Source organism: Trachemys scripta, chromosome 21 (assembly GCF_013100865.1).
Source record: "Trachemys scripta elegans isolate TJP31775 chromosome 21, CAS_Tse_1.0, whole genome shotgun sequence".
Classification (NCBI taxonomy): domain Eukaryota; kingdom Metazoa; phylum Chordata; order Testudines; family Emydidae; genus Trachemys; species Trachemys scripta.
In genome coordinates, this window is record NC_048318.1 from 15,989,400 (window position 1) to 16,013,898 (window position 24,499).

The 24,499-nt window shown below is 40.0% G+C and overlaps 1 protein-coding gene across 5 annotated transcripts in view; it reads right to left on the minus strand.

Moving 5' to 3' along the window:
• CADM1 (cell adhesion molecule 1) overlaps positions 1 to 24,499 on the minus strand; it is a 290,909-nt gene that overhangs the window by 22,489 nt on the left and 243,921 nt on the right. For 2 of the 5 annotated variants that reach the window (XM_034754859.1, XM_034754858.1), the window contains exons 7-9: positions 22,129 to 22,301; positions 17,151 to 17,216; positions 4,387 to 4,419 (exon numbers count right to left, since the gene is read on the minus strand). In XM_034754859.1, coding sequence (XP_034610750.1) covers positions 4,387 to 4,419; positions 17,151 to 17,216; positions 22,129 to 22,301 — 272 coding nt within the window. The remainder of the gene's footprint in view (positions 1 to 4,386; positions 4,420 to 17,150; positions 17,217 to 22,128; positions 22,302 to 24,499) is intronic. The other 3 variants (XM_034754861.1, XM_034754860.1, XM_034754862.1) reach the window with 2 other exon arrangements.

Here is a 24,499-nt window from a genome sequence, read left to right on the forward strand (position 1 = left end):
ATACAGGGAATTGGGATTTCAAAATGCATGGGGGAGCTTCAGCCCCACTGGCACTATGAAGTGAAAAAATAAAAAGGGAAAGCGGATTTTTAAAAATTTTCAGTAAAACCAGTTTACCGCAGTGCAGCAGAAACACAAGCACTACTGCCAGCCATGACCATGCTGTTATTAGAGTTCTGATAATGAACAGTGCAGAGAAAGGAAAAAAATGCACAAGAAAATTTAGTTATTTCATTTTTAAACAGAAGAGTTAATAAAGTTCGTGCTTTAAGTCACTCATGCATTACTGCTGCAAATTCTGTACCATGAGAAAATAGGAATGGCAGGGTTCTTTTGGCTATTGTTTTACATGCACACACGCACTCTCACACGTGCATACACACACACACACACACACACACGTGGCTCCTCTTTTCCAGGCCTCTAGGATACACTCCAAAAATCATAATCACTCAAAAAAACCTTTCAGAGATTGTAGTTTTGTATGTCTCACTAGCCGTAAATTCCACTCTTACAGTCACATTTTCTTTACTACCAATCTATTGGATTTAAATTTTTAATTAATTTTAAGTGTTTTTTGGAGAAAATCCATTTGGTTTTATATCATGCCCATGCATTTCTAATCATTCGTGTACATGCTCACTCAGATTGGTAAGAACAAATGGCCAACATACATAAACATCTGGTATACTCCATACACACTCCAGCAACACAAGCTTGGAAAGAAACCCAAAAGTCTTCCTAGGGAAAGAACACTTTGAGAGGAAGGTATTGTGGAGCTCAGGTAAATTTTTAAGGCTGAAAAGACTATCAGAGCTAGTTTGCCTAGCACATCTTGTCATTCAAGTTGTTTCTGTGATAAAAACTGACAACTCTCACCCCTGTAGATTAAGGGCAGGTCTTCACTACAGGGGGGGGTCCATTTAAGATACGCAAATTCAGCTATGCGAATAGCATAGCTGAATTCGATGTATCAGAGCCGACTTACCCTGCTGTGAGGACGGCGGCAAAATCGACCTCCGCTGGTGGAGTAAGCGCGTCGATTCGGGGATCGATTGTCGCGTCCTGACCAGACGCAATAATTCGATCCCCGAGAGATCGATTTCTACCCACCGATTCAGGCGGGTAGTGTAGACCTAGCCAACATACTGAAACACAAGTGCTTCTTGGTGTAATGGAGCCCTCTCAAGGCAGTTAAAGAATTAAAGCTATTAGTAGATCTAGTTAACAAATATTTGGAACACAGTTGCAGCAAAATAACAATGAGATTTCCTTCTGCAACATCAACACCCATATCAACCCTTCACAACAGTTATGGATTCAATGATTTCATTTTGATACCTCTGGGGCTCCCTCCCACTAGCGCAGGTTCTCCCAGAGATCAACAAAAGTGTTATTTCAGACAAAGAAGATGTCCACCTTGGTTTAGTTTACTAGTCCTAGTTGGTAGAATGGCAGACCCTTCTAACTCTCCCCACAGTGACGCAAAGAACAGCTTTACTTGCAAATGGCTAGAATTTCAGACAGACACCAAAGAGATGTTAGTACAAATGTTGGGTATTATATGAACTAGGTATCCTACAACTGGACATATTAAGCTTTTCTTATACAGATCCCTAAGGTCTGAGGCATGGCATCCCCATGTTTTTGCTTTAACATCAAGAGGAATTAAAATGGGAAAAGCCTCCAACCCATCAACTCTTCTCTGGCTGGAAAGTACTGATCAAGCATCAGGAGAACCAGTAACCTAAAATCCTTACGGTGAGCGGGTTTCACACAATTCACTATGGTTACTATTCAATCAAACCACACTGGTAAAAGGAAAAAAAAAAAAGGAAGAACTTGATTTACTCCACAGTCAAGCCATGTGTATTCCCTGAACATCCTACTCTGTTTCAGATGTTTCTAATATCGCCAATGGTTTCTATGGAAACAATCTCAAGCTTATGACTTGGCAGATGTAGTAAAATCAAGGTGGAGAAGTCTTTCAAATATTTTGTTTTAAACTGCATGAACAGTAGGACCTGTCTGGTGATCTCAGTAGGTGCTGAGTGCACGATTATCATGAGGACTGAAATTCAGGACTCAGTCTTGGCCTGGCTCTTGTCCTAGCAGCGGTTGGGGCACTTGATAAAGCTCATGCAGCCTCCCTATATTTCTCTAGAGACTTCCAATTATTCAAGGAGCAGTATGCACTGGCCTTGTAAAGGTACACGTCCAGACTTCTTTTGCCAGGGGATATGGCCTCTGTAGCACAGAGACTTTGATAATGAGATCAGGAAGAGAGGAGCAAGTAAATAGAGGCTCAATATAAAGAGATCCTCGGTGATCAGAGGATGCCTATGGAGTAGGAAAGAAATACAAGTAGGATTTTCAAAAGCGCTCAGTGTTGGCCGAACTCTGCTCCCGAGAAGCCCATGTTAAAACTCCTAGGCAGCATTTGGCCAACACTGAGTGCTTAGGAAATACCACTCCTAATTTTTATGGCTAGGCATTTTGTTGCTAACTTTGTCATCCTAATTAGTCCAAGATATTTTTAAATTCCACAGTCCCCCTGAAAGTATAAGGGATTTTAAAATGTCAAATAGAAAGTAATATCAGTCACTCACAAAATGACACAGAAATAAGCCTGGAGGGCTGAGATGAGTCACTAAATCAGGAAATTCTGGATAAAACTGATTAATGACTAGGATTGGGGTGTGGTGGAGCAACATTAAGAGAGGCACGATGGCGCACTATCCTAGGAATCTGAAATTTAATATTTCAATCGATTCCTGAATCGGAGATTAGAAATAGAAAAGAGCTAGAGTTAAGTCATTCAGCACATCTCCGAATGTGAATTTTCAACCGTTGCAGAACTTTGCTTAGACAACTTTTTCAGAATCCATAGTCCTATTTCATCTGTATTTGCCTGTAGTTTTAGTTGAAGTTCTAACCTCTTGTACACCTCTAAATAGTTCTCCTCCCTCAGTTTGGACACATCAAACAGTTATGTCCACCCCTTAGTTGTCACTTAACCCAACCACTGTATTCATATTTAGTTCTTTTAATCTCTCCTCGAATGTTAATGATCATAGGTTCCATAACTTTTTGCGTTCATCTGATTTTGAATGTTTGTTCAATGTAGTCTTTGTTTTATGAGGTCATTTGGGCTTTGTTACTTTACAATGGCTTCTCCTGCTGCAGCTGCTAGAAATGCATTCATTTACCAGGAGGCTTGACAAAACCGCTGTAACCATGTGAAAATGTGTAGCATTTAACAGACCCTGTCTGTGATCATAATTTAGAGGGGGAGGTGGGCAGTGTATGAATAATATGAAAACATCCTAAGAAGATTTCTTGAACAAATTGAAAAAAAAAATGTATTGCAAATTAGATTGCAAGTTCTTCAGGACAAAGATGGTTTTCCTCCTTTTGTATTGTATATTATCATCATATTCATTTAATATCTCAGTCCCCCTCCCTTCATTGTTGCTGAAGATATGTCTCACTAGATGAGAAAGTGATTATTCCACATTATGGATGTATTGGCTTATCAAATTTCAGAGTGAAACATGGAACAGTTGCATTACCAAAGTGAAAAAATTAATATTAATCCCTTTACTCCCTCCAAAATATGGATTAGAATTCATTACAATTGTCAGATTTGGTGTCATTTTGTTTAAAAAAGAAAGTAGTTTGTGCCAAGCTCTTTGTATGCTGGAATTTTGGCCTGAAGTGAATATTTGAACATGGTTTAAAAATAGGGAACAAGAAAAGCTGTCAAGCTGATAGACTAATTTGAACAGAAGACACGGATTGGTTTGCTAGACTGCTATGACAATAAGAAGAGTTAGTGTTGGTGTTTGTTTTAAAAAGCTCTTCTCACAGGGTGATGATGAAAACTTTACTCCCGACCTATGAGATGAGAGGGTCTTCTGTGGAACATCTACAGAATAGCAAAAATATCACTTGTTTCCAACAGACTCAAGTTCTTCCCAAACCAAAAACACTACTGAAAATTTTATGCATCTCTTAAAAAATTAAACTTGAGTTCATATTTTCAAAAGCCAGATTTCTTTTTAATCTTTGATGTGATTACCCCACTAATAAGGATTACTAAAAATCAGTCGCTCCCTTTGTACTGCTCTTACATGCATGCCATTTCCATCAGTTTGGGGAATTGCTGCTAGTCTAGGACTGTAACAATTGGTGGTTAAACTCAACAGAAATGACAAGACTAGACATCCTTTCAAGCCTTAAAAATTATGTTATATTTATGAGATCAGTCCACTTGAAACATGATTTCCCTTGAAGACTACATTTCCTCCCCCCCCCCCAACCCCCAAGCTTGTCTTGCCACTCAGCAGTGCTGAGAAAGTAGATAAACAGGAATGTGATACCAACCGTGAACTGCCGGTTCTGTCGTCGCCGTTGTGTCTACACACGGGAACAGAGGATTGGAGGAAGGGAAGAAACAGGAGGAACGGCATGCAAAAAAAGGGAAAATGGAAAAAATGGAACAGATAATATATGAGCAAGCTTTCAAAGAACATTGCGTGACAAGCAATAATAAAATGAAAGGCAAAAAGCATTTGAAGTGAGTTGCACTGTTTAAAGGACATGCCTTGAATTCAAAAGCTGTGAGCCTGAGGAAAACAGTAAATTCTTTGTTTTTCTGGAGTCTTGCCAGGAGGATATTTACTGGTGGTCAAGAGCTAAGGGGAACATGAAATGTGGGGAACACCAACAGTGTCAACTCTTTGGTTGAGTACTCCCAAAACACAGATGCTCAAAACTAGGACAGACCTAAAAGCCTGGAAATGGTTTCATACATTCAAACATTGCCTTCACTAAAATCTTCCCCTCCAGCCTGTTCACCCCAGGTCCTTCATTGCCAATCAGAAGTCAATCAATCAGCCTCAAGTTTCCCCTCCTCCAGCTGATGCCAAGAAACCTAGAAGTGCTATAATGCATAGTTTAATTTCAGCATCCAGCACATTTTAGGGTTGATCAGGAGGTAACAATTAAGCAACAGGGAGATGATGAGGACTAGCACACAGTGTTTTCACAGACCACATTCACTCAGAAACACTTATTAAATTTGTAGGTGGCCTTTTTGCTTGGTTTCTAATGAATCATGCACCAATGAGACATTCATTTGACTGAAAAGCACAAGTCTTCACAGAATACTGGGGCAGCAAGTGGAGATCGCCAGTTCCTCTGCTGAGAAATATCACCTGATCTCTGATTCTTTTTTAGTCTTATGCTAAGCTCTGAAGAAAGCATTTATTTTTCAAGAGGCTGAGTGTCATATGTTACAAGTTAAATATATTGCATTGTTTTCATCTAACCTTGAATATATTGGTTTCGAAAACTTGCTTCACATCAAACTGTGAAGCTTTGATAAAGGCTTTTGAAATATTTTTGGAGTTGCTGCTTAATGTGAACATATAGACAGTTTATAAAGACTAAACTATTTTGGATGAACTTCCTACCATCTCAGCTCTGAGTGTCCTGGCAATTAGATTATCTTCCCAAAATTCCTTATTCTAACTGGGTCTATTCCGCATCAACACTGTAAATGGCAAATCCATCTCCATTTGTTGACTTACACCTGGTTCTACTTTCAGACTCCTATTACTATGCTGAATGGGTCAGAAAGTTGTTACTACATGCATTTGTTGGTTGCATGCTATAATAGGCTGGTTATTCAGAATATATTTGTAAATTGTCAATACTTACAAAAATATTCGCAAACTCTCAGTAAAATATTGATGTGGTCAGTCACATCAGAAAGGGGCTTCAAAGGACGACATTTGGACTACAAAGGCAATGTTTAAATGAACAAAAGCATATGTCAAAGTGCAGAGCAGCACTCCAAAACATATAATTTCTATAAACTAGCCAGGAAGTTTAGTTTTATAATTACAGTACACAATTTCACATAGGCGTTCCCCCTCAATTAACATGCTCTCCTCAGAACCATAGGAACTGTAGTCTTTCCATACTCAGAATAAGCAATAGGAAGCATGAAGGGCTATTCCTCTGTAATTTAGCTAAGGACAGTCTATGTTTGAATTTCTGGACCATCAGTGAAGACGAGAATCACACAAGGAGTACACAATACTTACAGATTCAAAGTCTGCACACTTTAAATATCAAAGCAAAAAAAAAAAAAAGCACAATTTAACAAACTCTACACCAAGATTTGCATGACAGATTATCAAGCCATCATTAATCTGTTCCCACTGCCAACATATACTGTTCTTATCTTGGCAATCAAATCTAACACGTTCTTAATATGCTAGCACTCGTTCTCATGCTGGGAACTTTGGTGAAGGCAGCATGGAAGCCTTCCAAAACAAAAATGAGAACAAGAGTGGGCCTTTATTCTTTTGGAAGCAGCATTGTGATAATGCCTTATTTTAAACAAGCAAATGGTGAAAGGAAAAATGGAGGTGGGGGTAGGGAGTGTTGTTTAGAAAGAATTACAGAACTGTCAACTCTTGAGATACCATCTTGGCATCTACAAACAGTCTCAATTTACTGTCTTCCTGAAATAAAAAAAAGTTATGTCAGCATTAAGATTAAATAAAACTGTGCTAGAAGCAACCTTTTACTCATATGCTGGAAAAGATATTAGTCAAGAAACAGTGTGAAATGGACAGTGCATCTCGCTTCCTCTTCTGGGGACAGAGACCAACAGCTTTACAAAAATAAAGTTCTCAAGCAGTTTATAAGCGAGAACAAATATCCAAGTCAAACAACATGTTTGCTGCAGCTGGAATGGTAAAGTTATGATTAGCAAATGGATTGGATGATTACAGCAGGAAACACAGACCAGTTAAAGGTTTAGAACGTGCTTTCTGGAGGTCCTTCTCAGCTCCACCATCTTCTTTCAGAACAAGGACTGTATACATATTTTTACTTCTTTTAACGCATGGTACAATGCTGCACTGCAGAGGAATGATCTCATGTTCAGAGATTTAAAACAACACACGCTTAAGGAAGATTATTTTGCATCATGAGAGAGAGAAAATTAGCCTTTTGCTGTGCTCCTTTGATACAAGTCTAATGAGTATATGCAAAACGGTGTATAAATCACTCAAGAACACTACTGTTCTGCTTGGTGTAAGAGAAGAAATATAGCAGTAACAGGAAAGACTGTGGAGGGGGGCTGCTACTGCGAGAATATCTTATGATTTTACCATGGGTTGACTAGTTTTTAAACTAATTCTCTGGATTTTAGCATGGTTACCCACTTTTAGTTTTATTTCATACTGAGAATAACCATGTCACCCCACTGATTAACTTTACGGTCCAAATTCTGGAGGGAGCTGTGTGTTGTTTTCCTAGTTTAAAGGTCCAGTGAAGTCAATGAGAGTCTTCAGGGACTTTGGCAGGCATTTGATCAGGTCCCTTAGTGATGGAGGATAGCAACAATCACATGAATTTTATGAAAATGAAATTTATCCTATGATGCTGACACTGGATGTTTTCTATTCTGAGGTGAGTACAGAGGATAGAAGGAAGAATACAACAAAACATTGAGGCGGAGTAAACACATTGTTAATCTTAAGGTAAAACAAAGAATAGGATTTTAAGTAAGGCTCAGCTAAAATTGTTTTATGTGGTGTAGTAAAAACAATCCAACGGCCTTTCCAGTTTTACACATCCATAATCCTACTGTGTTCACTAGATCAGTGGTTCTCAACCAGGGGTACACCGAGGTCTTCCAGGGGGCACATCAACTCATCTAGAGATTTGCCTAGTTTTACAACAGGCTACAGAAAAAGCACCAGTGGAGTTAGTACGAACTAAAATGTCATTCGAACAATGACTTGTACTGCTCTATATACTATACACTGAAATGTAAGTACAATATTCATATTCCAATCGATTTATTTTATAATTATATGGTAAAAATGAGAAAGTCAGCAGTTTTTCCACTAACAGTGGACTGTGACACTTGTATTTTTAGGTCTGATTTTGTAAGCAAGTAGTTTTTAAGTGAAGTGGAACTCGGGGTACACAAGACAGATCAGATTCCTGAAAGGGGTACAGTAGTCTGGAAAGGTTGAGAGACACTGCACTAGATGACTGTTTTATGAGTATCATTAAACATGGTATCCCAGGAAGGAATTTCTCCGCTGATATAAAGTTGCATATTTCACTTAATATTGACTTCCTTTTAGCATCAGACATAGGACTCACTCAGTTTACCGTGACCAGGACTTGACTAAATTAAACCTCTAATACACATTATGTTGTGGTAGAATATGAAGATATCTGCAAAATGGGAAAACACTGGCAACATTCAAGTCTTTAGACACCAGCCATTTAACTAAGTAGCAAAAAAATGCATTGCTTCGGAGGCAGCGGGGCAATATTTAGTTGAATCAGTGGCACAAGCGCTCCACTGTGGCACATTCTCATTCTTTCACATGGCTTCTCTCCAACTGAAAATTGTTCACTGAGCGTGACAGACTGCTGGTTTAAAGCTAATCCATAAATTAGTCCATAGTCTTGAACAGAATGAACAGCATAAATGAAAACGAAAATCTTAGGAACAAAATTAAATGCCTAAAACTTAAAATGCTTTTTCTATTTCCAATTGAACTGCAGCGTTACTATCTTTAAGAAGCTACAGATCTGCTGGGGCTTTTTAAAAACAAACCCCATACCGGAATGGATAGAAGAGTAGCATCTAAAAGTGCACATAAGGTTCAACTGCACCCATTTCATGTGTCAGTCTTTAAACCAAACTAAGAAGTACAAACACAATATAGTTCCTTTCTCGTTTATTTCCTTCATTAAAGTAAAAAAGGAGCCAATAGGCTTTCTAATCAGACTCACTGAAATCGTGTTCCATCTGCTTTTTTCAGATTTCTTCACATTTAGAAGGCCAGGGCAAGCATGAGTTCCCTTGATGTTACCATTTTTACAGCAATGCCCTAAGTAATGAATGCTCTGTATTTATGAAAAGAATATTATTTTCCGGTTTATTTCAAATCCATAAGAGATAGTAAAAGGAATACTGAAAAAAAAAATCTATTAATTTCCACTGACCTAATGCCTAGCTTCATTTCATTTATGTTACACTTCAATTAAACTGAATGGTGGCAGGAGGGAGGATGAGGTGAATTCAAGCCTACACATAATGCCGAGCCGCAGCCATCCTTTATCTCTAAAGTCTTCCCAGAAGAATGATGAATGGACTCCGTGTTTGATACTGTAAGATCATGCTTTGTAAAATAATTCCAAGTTGGCTTCAAAGCTTTTGCAAAGGTATACTGCACTGCACCCCCGAGACAGCTTCATTTGCAGACCAGATGTTTCACAAAAATAATCAGGATCTGCTGAGTAACTTTGTGTAGGGGGGTGGGGAGGGGGAAAGAATTCTAGATCTGGTGCTGCAACTTGGTCTGGGATTTTTAACATTTCTTCAAGAAAGCCCTACAATATGCACTCTCGCTTAGGCCCCAGCCTTGCAAAGAAAATTTAAGAGAAACTGCACAGAGCTCCCTGAAGTTAAAAAGGCTCCACACCTTTGCCTATGCTCCTCTCTTTGCAGGATAAGGGGTTTAGTAGCTATTATTTTAGAATGAGGACTCTTCCTACAGCATGCACAGATATTGGAAGCTACTAGATATACCAGCGGTCATGGAGAAGCCCTGTGAATTTTGAATTCAACAAAATAGTAAGTAGATATTTAGACTATATCTTGTTGGAGAAGTGGAATAAGCAGTTTTATTATTTTTCCATTAGTCCTCTTGCTTCAAAATAGACAAGTTTTCTGAAGATACACAATTAAGTAAAAATGATTGCTGCAGTACTTTATTCATCACAAACAAGTAACAAACAAATCAAAGTGCTCTGGCTGTTATTGACAGAGCAGTGGGGTAAGACTGGCTTAGTTATTTCTTTGCAGGCATGTAGGTTATTCTCTCCCTTTTCCCCTTTAATGTGGTCACATACTGGATGAAAATGTCAGAGGAGTACGATGTTAACGGTAAATGAACCTGACATTTTATCAGGGACACAGGGAAGCTTCTACAGAAACCAAGAATGCTACAATAAATAATTTGGGGAAAGGAATGACTAAGCAGTGTAAATCTCTGCACCAGCCTGTGAAGCGTTGCGTAGCACCAAACACCTAGCTTTGTGTGTGTGTACATTCAAAGTTTACAACGACAGAGTACTGCGAGGCTCTTATTTTCCGATTCATGTTTTCTGATTTTCAAATGTCAAGTTGTATACACTGCTGCATCTTTAAAGAAGCATTCAGAAAAGGAGACAAAACTGCTGCTGGGGCCATCTGTAGTTTGCCCAGACCAGGTTGGAATTAACCAGCATCGTCCATTGTAGAAGTTCATGGGAAAGAAATAAGTTTTCCGTTTATCCATTAAATTCCATCTGAACAGCAACACCGGCATCACAAAGTGTCAGCAATAGTAACCGATTAGGCACAAAGCTTCCACATCCACTGGTACATATGTAGCCCCATTAATCCACACGGTCTCTGAACCTCCCACAAACCTATTGCTCAAAATCCTTTCAGCAAAGAATACGTTTTACTGCATACTTCCCACCTATAACTTTTTTGGATTACTCCTGGAATAAATCCCAGGCAGCTGTAGTTCATCACACTAGCAGCTGAAATCAGGAAGAGGACAAACTTGTGGTGGGAATAGATTTATCATTTTAAATGAGTTTTCTAGAATGTAAATTCCAATTTTAAAATGATGCAACATTTTTCTTCACTAATGAATACAAGAGTTCCCATTTTTATATTCGATACCTATGCAAAGATGGGAAAAAAATTTCCACTGACTTAGTTTCAGAATCTAAGTTTAACCTGTCCTTCAGGAAGAGTGTTTAAGACAGGAACTCAGTACTATTCAGAGGAATTCATCTGGGAAGGCAGGAAATCCTTGGAATTTTTAGGCACCAGCACTGTAGCTTTAGCCTACAGAATATTTACGTGTGAAATCATTCTAGGTTTGGCAACACCTACTTTATTTATTTATATATAAAAAGACAGTCAAGTTGTTTAGTCCCCACATTTAAAATTTCACAAAACGGAATACTAATAAAACATTAGCATTTAAGTGAAAATGTATGAAAAATACTTCATTTCTACTTCAACAACCTCCTCCGGTATTTGCAAACTAAAAAGTGGAGCATTTACATAAGATTTGGAAGTAGATTCATAATTTTACTTTCTAATGCTTAAACTTAAAAACAGCAGACAAACTGAAAAGTTTGTTCTACTTTTACCATTTGTTTTTAACCATTTATGGCAGCGTTTCTCAAACTTCATTGCACTGCAACCCCCTTCTGAGAACAAAAATTACTACATGACCCCAAAGGGGGGAGGAGGGGGCGCAACGCCAAAGCCCAAAGGCTTCAGCCCCAGGCGGGGAACCTGTAACCCGAGCCCCAGCAAGTCTAACACCAGCCCTGGCAACCCCATTAAAATGGGGCCATGACCCGCTTTACGGTACCGATCCACAGTTTGCGGATCTATGGTATCACCAATAAGGATGTGTTTATTTTTAAACCTTCCAGCATCTCTTTAACTTAAAAAAATGTTTTAATACATTTTAAAAGATTTCACAATTATTTTAAAGGCAAGTCATCTGATATGAAACCTGCCAGTCCAGGATCAGGACGTGAGGAGTTGCTGAGGAGCCTTGATATTGCTACAGGATTGCACTCGAGTCTCTGTACAAGTTATAAAGGAACATCCATGCAATATAGACTCAAACATGTAATCTGCAACACTAGGGATTCCCTAGAAGTATGCTAAGTACATCCCACGTTCCATTAAAACGGCTGCCATGTTACACGTAAGTCCCAATAGCAGAGGAGGCAACAAACATGACTGTACAGGTACACAATTAATAGTTTATGTGCTGAGGGGGAAGAAAATTAGCTCTACAGAGAATAAAAATTCTTTAAAAGGCAGACCATTTTTTTTATAATACTATATGACCAAAGAGAAGGATTTTTAAAGAAAATTAAGAACTCCCAGGATAGAACAGCTGTCCAAAAACAGTATTTCAAGTGAGGACTCCAGGGGCAATTTAAATTATGCAGTTTGCTCTGCCATATCATATTGTACATCTTAATGCACAAAGCCACGAGGACAATTTGAAATGATAAAAAAAAGGTTTTGCCAGTGATAACAGCTGAAATGCCAAAGGATGGTCAGAAAATCAGGGTAGATACTGAAAAGATCAAACCATCATGTGATAAATCGTAAGTAGCAAAGCAGCAGATTCAGGGCAAATGGTTTAAAGGTTGTGCTCTTTCAGACGCTCCGTGACTTCCCCGCAGCACGACAGAACTGTTTCCAGAGTTCAGCTTGACTGATCAGGTCAAGTCCATGCCAGCAGTTTTCACAGTCACATCAGGAGTGAGAGAGAGAGAGAGAGAGTGAGAGAGACACTTATGCTCAGGAAGTGGACTGATTGGACAATGAAGGCATGCCAAGACTTGCCTTAGGTTGTCATCTAGAGTATGGAGAAGAAAGCATGGCTGGCCGGTGAAGCATGGCTGATGACAGCAGTGGCTGGCTGGCTGGCAAGGGGGCAGCACTGAACAGGGATTGTTAATGGGCTGGGGAGGAATTTTGTACAGCTCAAGGGCCATATTTTGTAACAAAATATATTATCTGTTATAGCGATGCAAGCTCTCTGGTGTAGAAAGCATGCTTTCCTGTAATGGCTGTACAACACCGCCTAGCACGTATGGCTTTATACGAATCATCAAAACAGGTGTTTGCCACTGGAGACTATGGCTGAAGAACCTACTGAACATGCCCAAGCACAAATGGGCCCTTCCTAGGCCCGTTTTTACGGTAGAAAAAGTGAGCCCTCAAAGCATCTTCAGTACCTGAATCAGGAAGCGTTCTCTACACTGGAGGGGGCATCTGGTAAGGAGTGCAATGTAAATGCAGAGAATAGGAGCTTTGCCAATGAAAACTCTCTCAAACACAGCTCATTTTTCTTATGAAGACGGGGTCCTGGCAGAACTGCCCTCAGCTTCCATGCGATGGCAGCTGAGTGTGCCCCCAGCTTGTGTGGGGAATGAAGGGAGAGAAGTTGAAGTATAATGGAGATAAAAATCTCCCCCGATTTGAGGAATCCCATTTAAAAATGCTTAGAATTGGTTTGGGTGGAAGACTAAGCATGAAAAAAGGAATTCTACCACCTCTGAACAAAGACACTCACCAGTATTCAGACTATATGCCAGGGATGGCCAAAATGCAGCTTGAGAGCCGCATGCGGCTCTTTTCAGTTAAAGTATGGCTTGCAGAGCCCCCCCACGCCTCCCCACTATTCTCCACCTACGAGACTGGGGTGGTGGGGCTATGGGATTCTGCCCTGAGAGGAGGAGAATTGCAGGGCTTCAGCTCCATGGGAGTTGTCTGCCGGGGCTTGGGACTTCAGCAGGAGTGGGGTTGAAGCCCTGAGCCCCGGTAGATGTGCCTTGCAGGGCTGAAGCAGGCACGCCCTGGGTCTGGAACTACTGAAGATTATCGTATGTAGCTCAGAGGATCAGTACATTTGGCCATCCCTGCTATGAGAGAACATTTCAGTATTTTGGAGGCAATACAATTAGAAGTTATGTATTGTCCTTTGAGGCTTTTAAGTAGTATTTCTACACTACTACTGTACATAATTCTTGCAATGATGCTAGTTTGTAAATGGATTTCACTTGCAAAACCCTTTACTGGGAAGAAAGGAAGATAAGCTTCAGTATAAAACTGCAGGAACTTACTCATCCGTGTTTGGCTGCTGAAGCTTCTAAGGTTAACAGGGGCGGCAATGAACTAAACAATGCAGGGGAAGAGTGGAAATTAATTTTTATATCCATTTGTCAGACTTGGGTTTCCAGTTAAATTTAGTAGACTGTCTAGTCTCTGTAGAAATGGAGATGGAAAATGTTCAGTTCCATAACCTTTAATCTATTTGGAGAGAGGAGCAAATGTTAAATTCCATGAGTGCAGATATTGAGCCTTCAGGATAAGATAAATACATATATAGCTGCTTGCTAAGACACAGTAACTCTACAAGATCACATCCATCAAAGAGAGGGATTTGACAAAGTTGTTCTAGTAGCAATTTCAGTTTAACAACGCCTCAGTGCTAGCTCGTTCATTAGCACAAAAGCATTCTGTGCTGAGAGAAGATACAACTCCTGGATCAGGAGGTTAAAGTATATCTGTAAGGTGGCCTCAAATCTCAAGCTGATAGGCCAGCAATAGAATGAGACAGAAACAGAAAGTCCACATTGAAACCAAGGAATTTGGCACAATTGGCCTGTTTCTGCCCTCATTAGAGAGTCAATGGAAAAGTTCCCATCGATTTGGATTAAGAGTAGAACAGAGTACAATGTCACTAATACAGTCTGGCCCCACTCACACGGGTCAAACCAGATTAACTGATGAGGGTCATGGCTGAGCATAAACTATGTTTAAACATGTTTTTTAGCTCTGTTTTAGAAGCCAGAGTACCTGGGGTCTTTGTCACCCTGTTATACTCACTAGATAGGTAAGGGGAGAGGGGTTTCTACCATCAGAAACAGGCAAAAATGTGTGTTTGATTGCTGCAAGAATCATAAGATACCCAGGACTTGCCCACTATAAGTGGCTGTCAGATCTCACCAGGCATGTGGATCTCTCTGAGTCTGAAGAAGATCTTACGATCTTGAGGTGTCTGTGTCAAACACAAGTGAACTGTCAGAGAAATCTGGGGAGCTAAATTTAGATTATTAGGATCATCATCATCAGGTCCCAAAGCCATTACAATAACTCTTCCGGAAATGCTCCAAAGGCAGGGCCAGCCGACAGGGAATGTTACATGGGAGAAGACAGATTACAGAGGAAGAACAGTAGGGAAACTTGAGAGAAGGGGAGGGCACAGTGATGGAGCCAGCTAGCGCATCAGCGGTGCAACGTACGTTTTGAAGAATGACTGACACTAAAAACTACAAAGGCAGCCTGGATTACAGGGGTGGGGTAGCCAGTAGATTTCTGATCCAAGCCAGTCTGTGGGGGAAGGACTAAGAATTTGTGTGGCTACAAAAGCCAACTCATAAGAGCACAGATTTTATACTGAGGGGTGCTGCAGCAGCCTGGGGATCAAAGGGTGAATGGTAAATGCAAAATATTGAATAATCAGTGAGGCAACCAAATCTGCAAACATCAGTAATAGGACTAAGCCACTAAATAACAGAGGATGTAATATAATCAAGTTCAACATCAGTTAAGGGGGACGCATACCAAGAGCCAGTGATATTTAGTTTCCAGAAGAGTGACACTTATTTTAAAAAAGAATGAGGAAGCTAGGAGCACCCAAAAGGAGAAGTTGGAGAACTCTGTAGAATCAGCATGGAGGTTGCCTAAGATGCCTTATTGTAGTCTTGGATGGTAGCAACAATTGAAGCACTTGAGCTACAAACAACATGTAATTTATTATTCGAAACAGCTACGATATTGAGTGTGGAAGGGTAGCTTAGCAGAGTACCCATCTATACAAAAAGTACTAAAAGTGAGCCCAAAATGACATGTTAGCAATACCTAATTTCATTTCCAGGACAAAGAGATGAGAACATTATTAGTGTTACAAAGCACCACATGAATATAATGCAATAGGGCCAAAGCAGCTTGGTTCCTGAAAGGGTAAGTAAGCCTCTGTAACCATTTACAGTTCTTTGAAAGCATTAACAAAACAGTGGATAAAGAGCCACCGAGTTACAGCATTCCTTTAGACCGAGAGACACTTGATAAAAAGTCTCCTCACAAAAGGCTCTGAAGGAAACTTTGACAAGATGAGGTAAGAGGTTAAAGACATATTATGGAATAAAAAGTCGTTAAAAGATAAAAACTGTAATAAATAGCCAAGTCTTGAGATGGGAAAAAGTTAATGCCAGCATGTTCCGAAGTTCAATAGTAAGGAGGCTGACAGTGGACCTGGAAGGAGGAAGACAGTGACATGGCAAAATCTGGACAACACAATGACAGATGAAACACACGGTGACAAGAGCATGTTAAGGCACATTGGAAGGAAGCTTTTAAATTAATTGTCCACATCCGTGAGTCCTGATTTAGTTGTAAAATCATATGGGACTGGGGGTGGGAATGTAGGATAGTTAAAGTCGGCTAAGGCACGATGGTAGTCACAAAGATAAATAAAATGTTATGCTGCCTTATGAAGGGGATGGAATATAATACAGGAAATATTAAGTCACTGGACAATCGATGGTACATTCTCACCTTCAGTATTGTGGTCAGTTTGTCACCTCTATCTCAAGAAAAAAACATAGCTGAAATAAAAAAAAAAAATCCAGGAAAGGGCAATGAAAATGAGCCGAGTACTGTAGCTGAGCAGGGGAAATCAGAAAAGCCTCCCTTATGAGGAGTGACTGGGAAGACAGATGTAGTTATTGTGGAGAGGAGCACGAGGTGAGATGATGGATCGATGTAAAATAATGAGTGGTGTATTATGGACAGTTGGGTATTCCTATTTACCTGGTCCCAGAATACAGGAAAATAGGAATTCAAAATTAAAAGGCAACTTAAAAAAAGGTGAACAGAATATTCTTTTTAATATTAGAATAATATGCATAATTGACTGGTGGGCTCATATATAAGAGCTAGGTGGTGGTGTTATTGTTGCAGGATATTGAGGTAGATAGCTTGTTTTGTTAAGTTTCAGAAATAGATGAAACATCTATGAATAAGAATAGCACTTGTAATCATACCAGTTGGACAAAATTACAAACAAACTTCATGCTTCCGGGCATAAATAGCTCAGAAAGTGATATCGACTGGGGTGAGCATGATATTTAACATCTGCTCCCCGAGTTAGATGTACTACAGGGGTGTTTATACCTTCATTTGAAGTATCCGATATTAGCCACCAGTCCTGGACTAAAGGGACTGTTAGTCATGTCTGACATGTCAATTTCCATGTTCCAAGAACACCTGCAGTAAGGACTGTCCAACTTCCTGAGATTATAACACACCAGTACAAGAATTGTATATTATGAAAAATAAAGATTTTTTTTCTCCCCTTCCCCCCCGCCAGGCTTCTGTTTATAGACATAAAAGACAATACACATTCAGGACATTTCCAATGGTCATGAAGGTACCATACCTGTGATGGTGGTAGGGGTGGTGGTGGTGGTGGTTGTTGTGGGAGGAGGGATAGTTGTGGGGGGATCTGGATAAAAAATAAAAAGGAAAATAAAAAGGCAAATTAAGAAAAACAAGCAGAACACAACAATGATCAACAATGATAAGAGAGAAACGAGGACACTGAAAAGCAGCATGGCTGTTTGATGTCTTTATTCCCCTAAAAACGGGGGGTGGGAGGGGCAAATTTCCCAACTGGCTTTAAAGACAGAGAGCCAGAACCCAGCTGGTATAGCTGCACTGATTGCAATGGAGCTACACACAGACTTATGCCAGCAGAAGGGATCTGGCCTGAAATTTCTCTTGTTCTGTCATTTATAAATGCTTAAAAAAAAACAAACAAAAAAAAAACCACACCTAGCACAAATTAGTCATTGATGGGAGAGAGCGATGGAATGGGAAAGCTATAAGAAAAACAAACCACAAACTTCCTATAACAAGGAGGACAATTTGCTATGTACAAAGACAGACAATGGTGCTTTGTCATTTTTCTACATTTACATTTGAAAATTCTGGTGGGGAAGGGGGGAGTTCCTGCTGCGCTTAACAGACTAAATATCCACAGCAGATTGAGTCTCTCTCATGCGCTTTTTCCAGAACTGTTAACTTCATTATTCTTCCTCCATCAATACATCTCTGCAGGATGTAAAACTACTTCTAAGCTAGTAATAAATACAAAGAAATGAGAATGTCACTATTAAATATCAAGTTTGAGGCATGCAAGATTTTATCGAGACTTTTTTTTTAAATAAAGTCAATATCTTTGTGACTGATAAATATCAATATTTTAATGCTGCCCTCGCTTTTGTTAATATCACATCCCGGATGGGAAAAAACCCAGAAAACTGAAGAGATTTGTTTTTCTTTACAAAGAATTTATAAAAGACACTTGACCTGGTAAAGCCACCAAACAGTGCGAGGCTATACAATATAAAATATTTATACCATATAGAGTGTCATAGCTTCACAAAAGTTACTTGGGGAAGGAGGAAAGATGAGAAAAGATGTGAAAGAAAAAAATTATATGTATATCAATGCCCCAAAATGATCAAACTGAATGTGTTAAGTAGTCAGCAAGACTTTGAACTAAGGAATCATTCTGCAATAATAGAGCATGAAACGGTTCATAGGCTTTTGATTTTAAATTTTATCTAAAGCATGTCAACTTTTCATCACTGACACATCTGTTACTCTTTTATCTCCAAGTGAGCTCTCAAATTCTCTAATTAATACATCCAAACTTTAATTATATGCTGCACCTTTATTGTGTTCAGTACAACTTCCTGAAAGTTAAGAAACATTACCTTGGAGTTCGCTTCATTGTGAAGTCAGCTAAAGGAAAATGATCATTCATGAAGAATGTCTTTAAACATTTTGTCCTTCTCCTGCAGCCACAATAGCTGGGTCCATTTCTTTGTTACATAACTTCTTCATCATCCGCCTAACTTGGGATAGGCTGACAAGGTACTACACTGATGTTTCTTTATTACCAGTGGAGACAGAGCAAAGCATGAGAAGAAAATCACCAACCTTTGTCACGGAGGATGAAAAACTGAATTTTGTGTTTCACTGTCTCCACCAGGGGAAACTGCTACTAACAGTTTCGTCCCTACTGATTGGGGGAGATGATTGTCTAGTCTCATGTGCTAATCACACTAGAGATTTCTAGGAAATGTCTTTGGTCACTCCCAATGTGAAATCAATTTTTAGGCAACAACATTTTCAGTTTGTCTTATCTTGTATGTGATTAGACATCCTTGTAACACATCAGCAGAATACAAAGGTGTGTGTGTGCGCGCGTGCGTGTGTTAAGGACAGTTCCGCAGCAATCACTTTGCAGGTTCTTGCTGCCCGAAGTCACTTTAGACTTAATTTAAACATATGTGTATTTTAATTTTATAAGGAGATTAATCTTGATGAGGTGGAGTAGGGCTGACATGTCAGATGGTCACAGCTCTTCTGCAGTCATTACATTCTATTGCATCAGATAACTATTAAGGGACTTGTTAAGACACGGAGTGATTTGACAGACTAATCACCCTATTTTCTTATTCTCTCTCTTAAGGTCAATTTGGTGCTGGTACAAAGTCCTGTATTGACAGCCCTGGAGAATAAGTCCTACTTATTTATGGAACAGGTAGAGAGGCAAGCAATAGAGAAACCTTTTAATGCATTTTGCACTAGGCTTGTAGATGCTACTTCCACGGGTCAGTTTCCATGCGGAGAAAAAGATGCCCAATGTGGTGATGGCTTATGAGACATGCATGCTTTATTAAGAGGTGGACTCAGACTGCCGACACATTTCCATGCAGGACACAGCATAGTATTTGTATTCCTTAATACAGAGCAGGGGTAGATTTGAACCAGTGCACTAGAGAAGGAAGCCATGAGCAATCCACCTCTCCTAAGACCAACAGCTCTGAATTCCTGGGCTGAACATGCATAGCATCAAGGGACTTCTTTATACAATCTAGAATATCGAGCCATATTGAGACACTCCTGATTTTACAAAATCTTGATACGATGGGATGTAGAAAAGTTACTTGACCATGGACCCCCCCCGACAGACCATAAAAGTGGCTAATCATGCCTATATGGCTGTCACATCTATGCACTATGGGCAAGGCTAAAAGTCTTTTGGAATTTTTATTTCTTTTAAAATAATTTAATTGCAGTCTTTCCCTGTGAATTCGATGTGCCAATGAGAGGTAGAGCACTGACAGCCCTAAACTTCTTGTTCACACAACAGATACAGCAAAATCAGTGATAGAGTGTGCTAATATGAGCTCTGAAAATTTCGCTCTTAGAACATGTCTAACATTCAGAAGGGAGTTCAGTTTCCAGAGCACATTGAATCCTTGGCCCGAAACAGCCAGAGATTCCAACTAGAGCCATTCCCACTAGAGCTGTTTCTAAGAGAAGCTCACTAGGAACTGGAATGAGACCAGTTCATTTAATATCTGCTAAATTTTGTTTAAAATCCTCATTTATGGGACAAGTAGTATATGAAGCCACCAAGGAATGGAAAATCGTTTCATTGTTGTTTTATTATATTCCATAGTTCTAGTTTCATATGAACTCCTTAGTTATGATGTTTAGGACGATATACAGAAAGTGTGATTGCATTGATGCAATAAGCATGGGCCTTGTTTCACATGTTCTCATTTAGTATGAAGAGTTTATTCCTTCTAGGACTGCAAAGTCAGTCAGGTGTTGATCGAAGGAAAAACTATCAGTGTGAATGCACCCCCCACCCCACCAGAGCCAGAGAAGAGAAACGACTCTGAAATACGGATGTGTGTCTTATGAAATAAACTTTCACTTTAAAAGCAGATGACCTTTTCTGGGGCACTTTAGGGGGAAAATATTGGAAACGTTCACCATTTGTTTAATTCAGCTGTTTTCAAACTGTGGGTCAGGACCCCAAGTGGGTTGCGACCCCATTTTAATGGGGTTGCCAGGGCTGGCATTAGACTTGCTGGGGCAGAAGCCTAAGCCCCATGGCACAGGGCCAAGGCCGAAGCCCGAGGGCTTCAACCTGGGGTGGTGGGGTCAGGTTACAGGCCCCCAAGTCTGGGGTTGAAGCCCTTGGGCTTCTGCTTTGGCCCCCAGACCCTGGGTGGTGGGGCTCGGGCACTCAAGCGTCAGTCCCCCCTCCTGGGGTCGCGTAGTAATTTTTCTTGTCAGAGGGGAGTTGCAAAGCAATAAATTTTGAAAACCCCTGGTTTAATTAAATCCATAGACATACATTTCTACAGGGGCCTCCCTTTATAAATGCCTAAAATATGCTTGTGTACGAAAGTCAGAAGTTGGGCACTCAAGCTGCCTGATCTGTGTCAGCACAAGGGATTTTGAGCTGTATTGTTCCAGGCGGAGCTAATATGGAGTAAGTTTTAAACCAGAGAAAGCTTCCAAAACACAATACCAGCACAATCTTAATTGTAATCATTCAAATGACATCAATTATCAATACTTGCGAGAAGTCAAGGGGGCTTTAGAAGCAGTCAGGATTGACCACCACTGGCTCTCATGCTGATCTGTCCTTAGAGCTTGCCATGCTACCTGCACAGACTAGGGGTGGCAGCATTTATAAAATGCAGGGGGGGGGGAAAAAACCCATGCATCTTAAGTCTTCCTAAAGAACTAGCCTTACACATGTAGCACAAGGGAATTGTTCATAATTAGACTGGGGATCATTCTTCAAGTGTCTATTGAATCTTCATTATATGCCCGACCTCCATGACAAGAGCACAACAAGGTTAAAAGTGATGGTAAAATAATGCAGAGGAACTGAAGAATTAAAGTAGGTACTTAACCGCACTTTAAAAAGATGCTGAGGCATGTTTTAGTATCTGTTTGGCAGCCATAGATATGTTTAAGACATCTCATTCCTCCAGCTTATTTACTGGTTTGTAATGATCCGGATACGACTTGCTGATTCTTCAGTCATTTAACTTGCTAAAAACGGAGTGGAGAGAAAATCCTGCACCATTGCTGCAGATATTGCACAACAGATTAGATAAGACACCATAGGGAGCAGTCCTACAATATTCAGGACTATCAGAGGATAACTTAAGTCCCCCCCCCCCCATCCCCCATGAGCCCCTCCCCACAACCCCTCCAGCTTCTGCTCTGGCTTTTTCCCTGTACTGCATCTTACAATACATCCCACCTCCACGGCAAGCTCACAATGACAGCTCCGAGAAGTCATCACTTACTGGACTTTGAACATCAGAGGCTCTGCATCTGAGGCTAGCATCGGGGGAAAAGAGTGAAGGAAATGGTTTCCCAGAACCCCCAAATATAATGAGAGGATGCATCGGATGTATCAGAAATTCCAGCATTAAGAAACTGTTTACTTTTTCAAAAGCTTTCAGAGAGTGGCATGTAGCAATTACGTGTAAATGAGTGTAGGAGAATGGTGTTTTTTCCTCACGTACCGTATACAAACAGCATGTAATCCGCAGACGATTTCCCCACCGCATTTGAAGCCTCACAGCGGTATGTACCATTATCTGTTTTGTTTAGGTTATTAATGAGAAGGTTTGAACCCGACACTACAACGTGTTGAGGCATCTCATCATCTACTCTTAACCATTTCACTTCCGTAGGCCTATGCAGGAGGGGGAGAAAAATATTTGCATTACTAATTCCGACAATCAAGTCGGTATTTTCAACATTTCAACCACATCCAAATATGAGATCACATGACAGACAAAGACACTAAGGAAATGACGTGACCTTCCTGAGTAAGATGCACTGATTAGTGAATACTCTCTTCATTTGCTTTTGAACCACTCATGTCTCACATGCTGAAGCACTTACATTACTTACAATTTATCCTATACCAATTGGAAACGATTCCCTGGGAGATTAATTTTTTTGCCTTGCTGTGCTGTTTCACGCAATCCAAGCAGAACAGACCTCACCAAAAGATAATTCTCTCATTTATTTGGGGGGAAAACCCACAAACCCGTCAATGGGCTACACTTGTATGTACAGTAGCCCTTTAAGCATGAATTAAATTTCAACATTTTATTGTAAAACACGTTAATTTAACAAAATCGATACATTTTAGCAAGTTTGAATGCTCTGAAAAGGGATACAGTTGACTCATTTGCAACATTTTTGTCTCCCCTGTTTGTTAGTACCATTTTAGCAGCTGGAAAATAACATTGCCTCTTCTCCCCACCCCTAATTACCCTTTTTCCATTTGGTAGCCTGTTTTCTCATCTGTTGCTAATGAAACAACAATGAACGTAATAGTTACGCAGCTCAGGGAACAGGGAAATTCCTATAGAGTCGGTGGAGGGAACAACTGTTTTTGTAGGTCTCACAATGGCAGTAAGACTATCACTGACTTTCATTAAATGTTCAAAAACACGTCAACACAGTATTTGGAATCAAGGAGAAATTCCTCACCACTCTAAGTGAGAGAAAAAAATACTGTACCTCTTAAGACAACTGAATACTGCTCTTCTGAGGAGTAAAGGAAAAAAAAAAACAAGCAAACTCCAGAATATTATCTAAACAGAAATGGGACACCACACATTTCTGATGCAAAGTAAACAATTGAGAAGCACCGGCCTAAACTTTCCATCAATTCGAACAGTCCCAATGGGCAGGGACAGATCTATGAATCAGGCATTATGGCTGACTAAGAGATATTCAAATCATCGTAGGGTACATTAAAAGCTTTAAACTGCATCTAAAAACAATAGTAATTGAGTGTGTCACCATGACCCAGTAAAGTAATTTAAAAATTAGTATCGCATGTGTCAGCCTAGCAGGCTGTGGCGAATGGGCTGCTTGGTAATCAGAACTCCTGCTTGACAGGTGAAACACTTGGGTTATGTCTACACTACACAGCTTTTAGCGACATGGCTGTGTTGCAACAGCCATGCCGCTAAAAGTCACGCAGAGTAGCCGCTGTTTGTTGGCTCTCCTGCCGACAAAAAACTTCCAACCCCAACAAGGGGCGTTTGTTCACACAGGCGCTTGTCGCGGCAAAACTTGTGTCTTTCAGAAGTGTTCTTTTTAGACAAACGTCTTGTCATTCAATTGGCAGTGTAGACGTAGACAGAGTGTGATAGGTGGGACAATATTTAACAGCAAATTAACATTACCCTTTTGATTGTACAAAACATCTTGGCAAAACACACAAGTAACCTACCAACATGTGCTTATGCATACAATCATATCAACATGACTAGAGAGAAAGAATTAGTGTAGACACAGTACTATTAATGAAACGGAGAATAAATGCAATCACTATCCCTCTGCTATGGCATTAGGTTCCACAGTATTCCCCTCCCCCACCCCTCTCGCAAAGTGAGGAATTTGCGATGTGTTTAATTTACTCCAATTTAGGTTTTCAATGTAGGTCATGAGGCATTTGAGATCCTTCTCAAAGTTGGCTTTGCCTTTTGGAGTAAAAGAAGAGCTCTTAATTAGCCTATGATGTAATTTTTTAAAAACCTTTTACTCCTGCAGAGACGAAAGGAAAGTTGGGATTTTTTTGCCAAGAGCAAAAGCTAACGTTTTGGCAAGGAGGAGGTCATGAAGGAAATTTTGCTAGAACACACGGCCTCCACACAGCCACATACTTACAAAGGGAGAAATATGGGCTAGTGCTTAGAATAAAAGGACTAACATGGTAGCTGACTTCCAAATAGAACTCTCAGTCACTGGGGACCCTGAGCTAATTGCTTGGTTTAGCTGTGCTTTAGTATCCCGTTGTAAAATGGGTATACCACTATCTACCTCCCTCACATAGGTTTTGGAGGACTTAAGAGTTTGGAAAGTACTTCA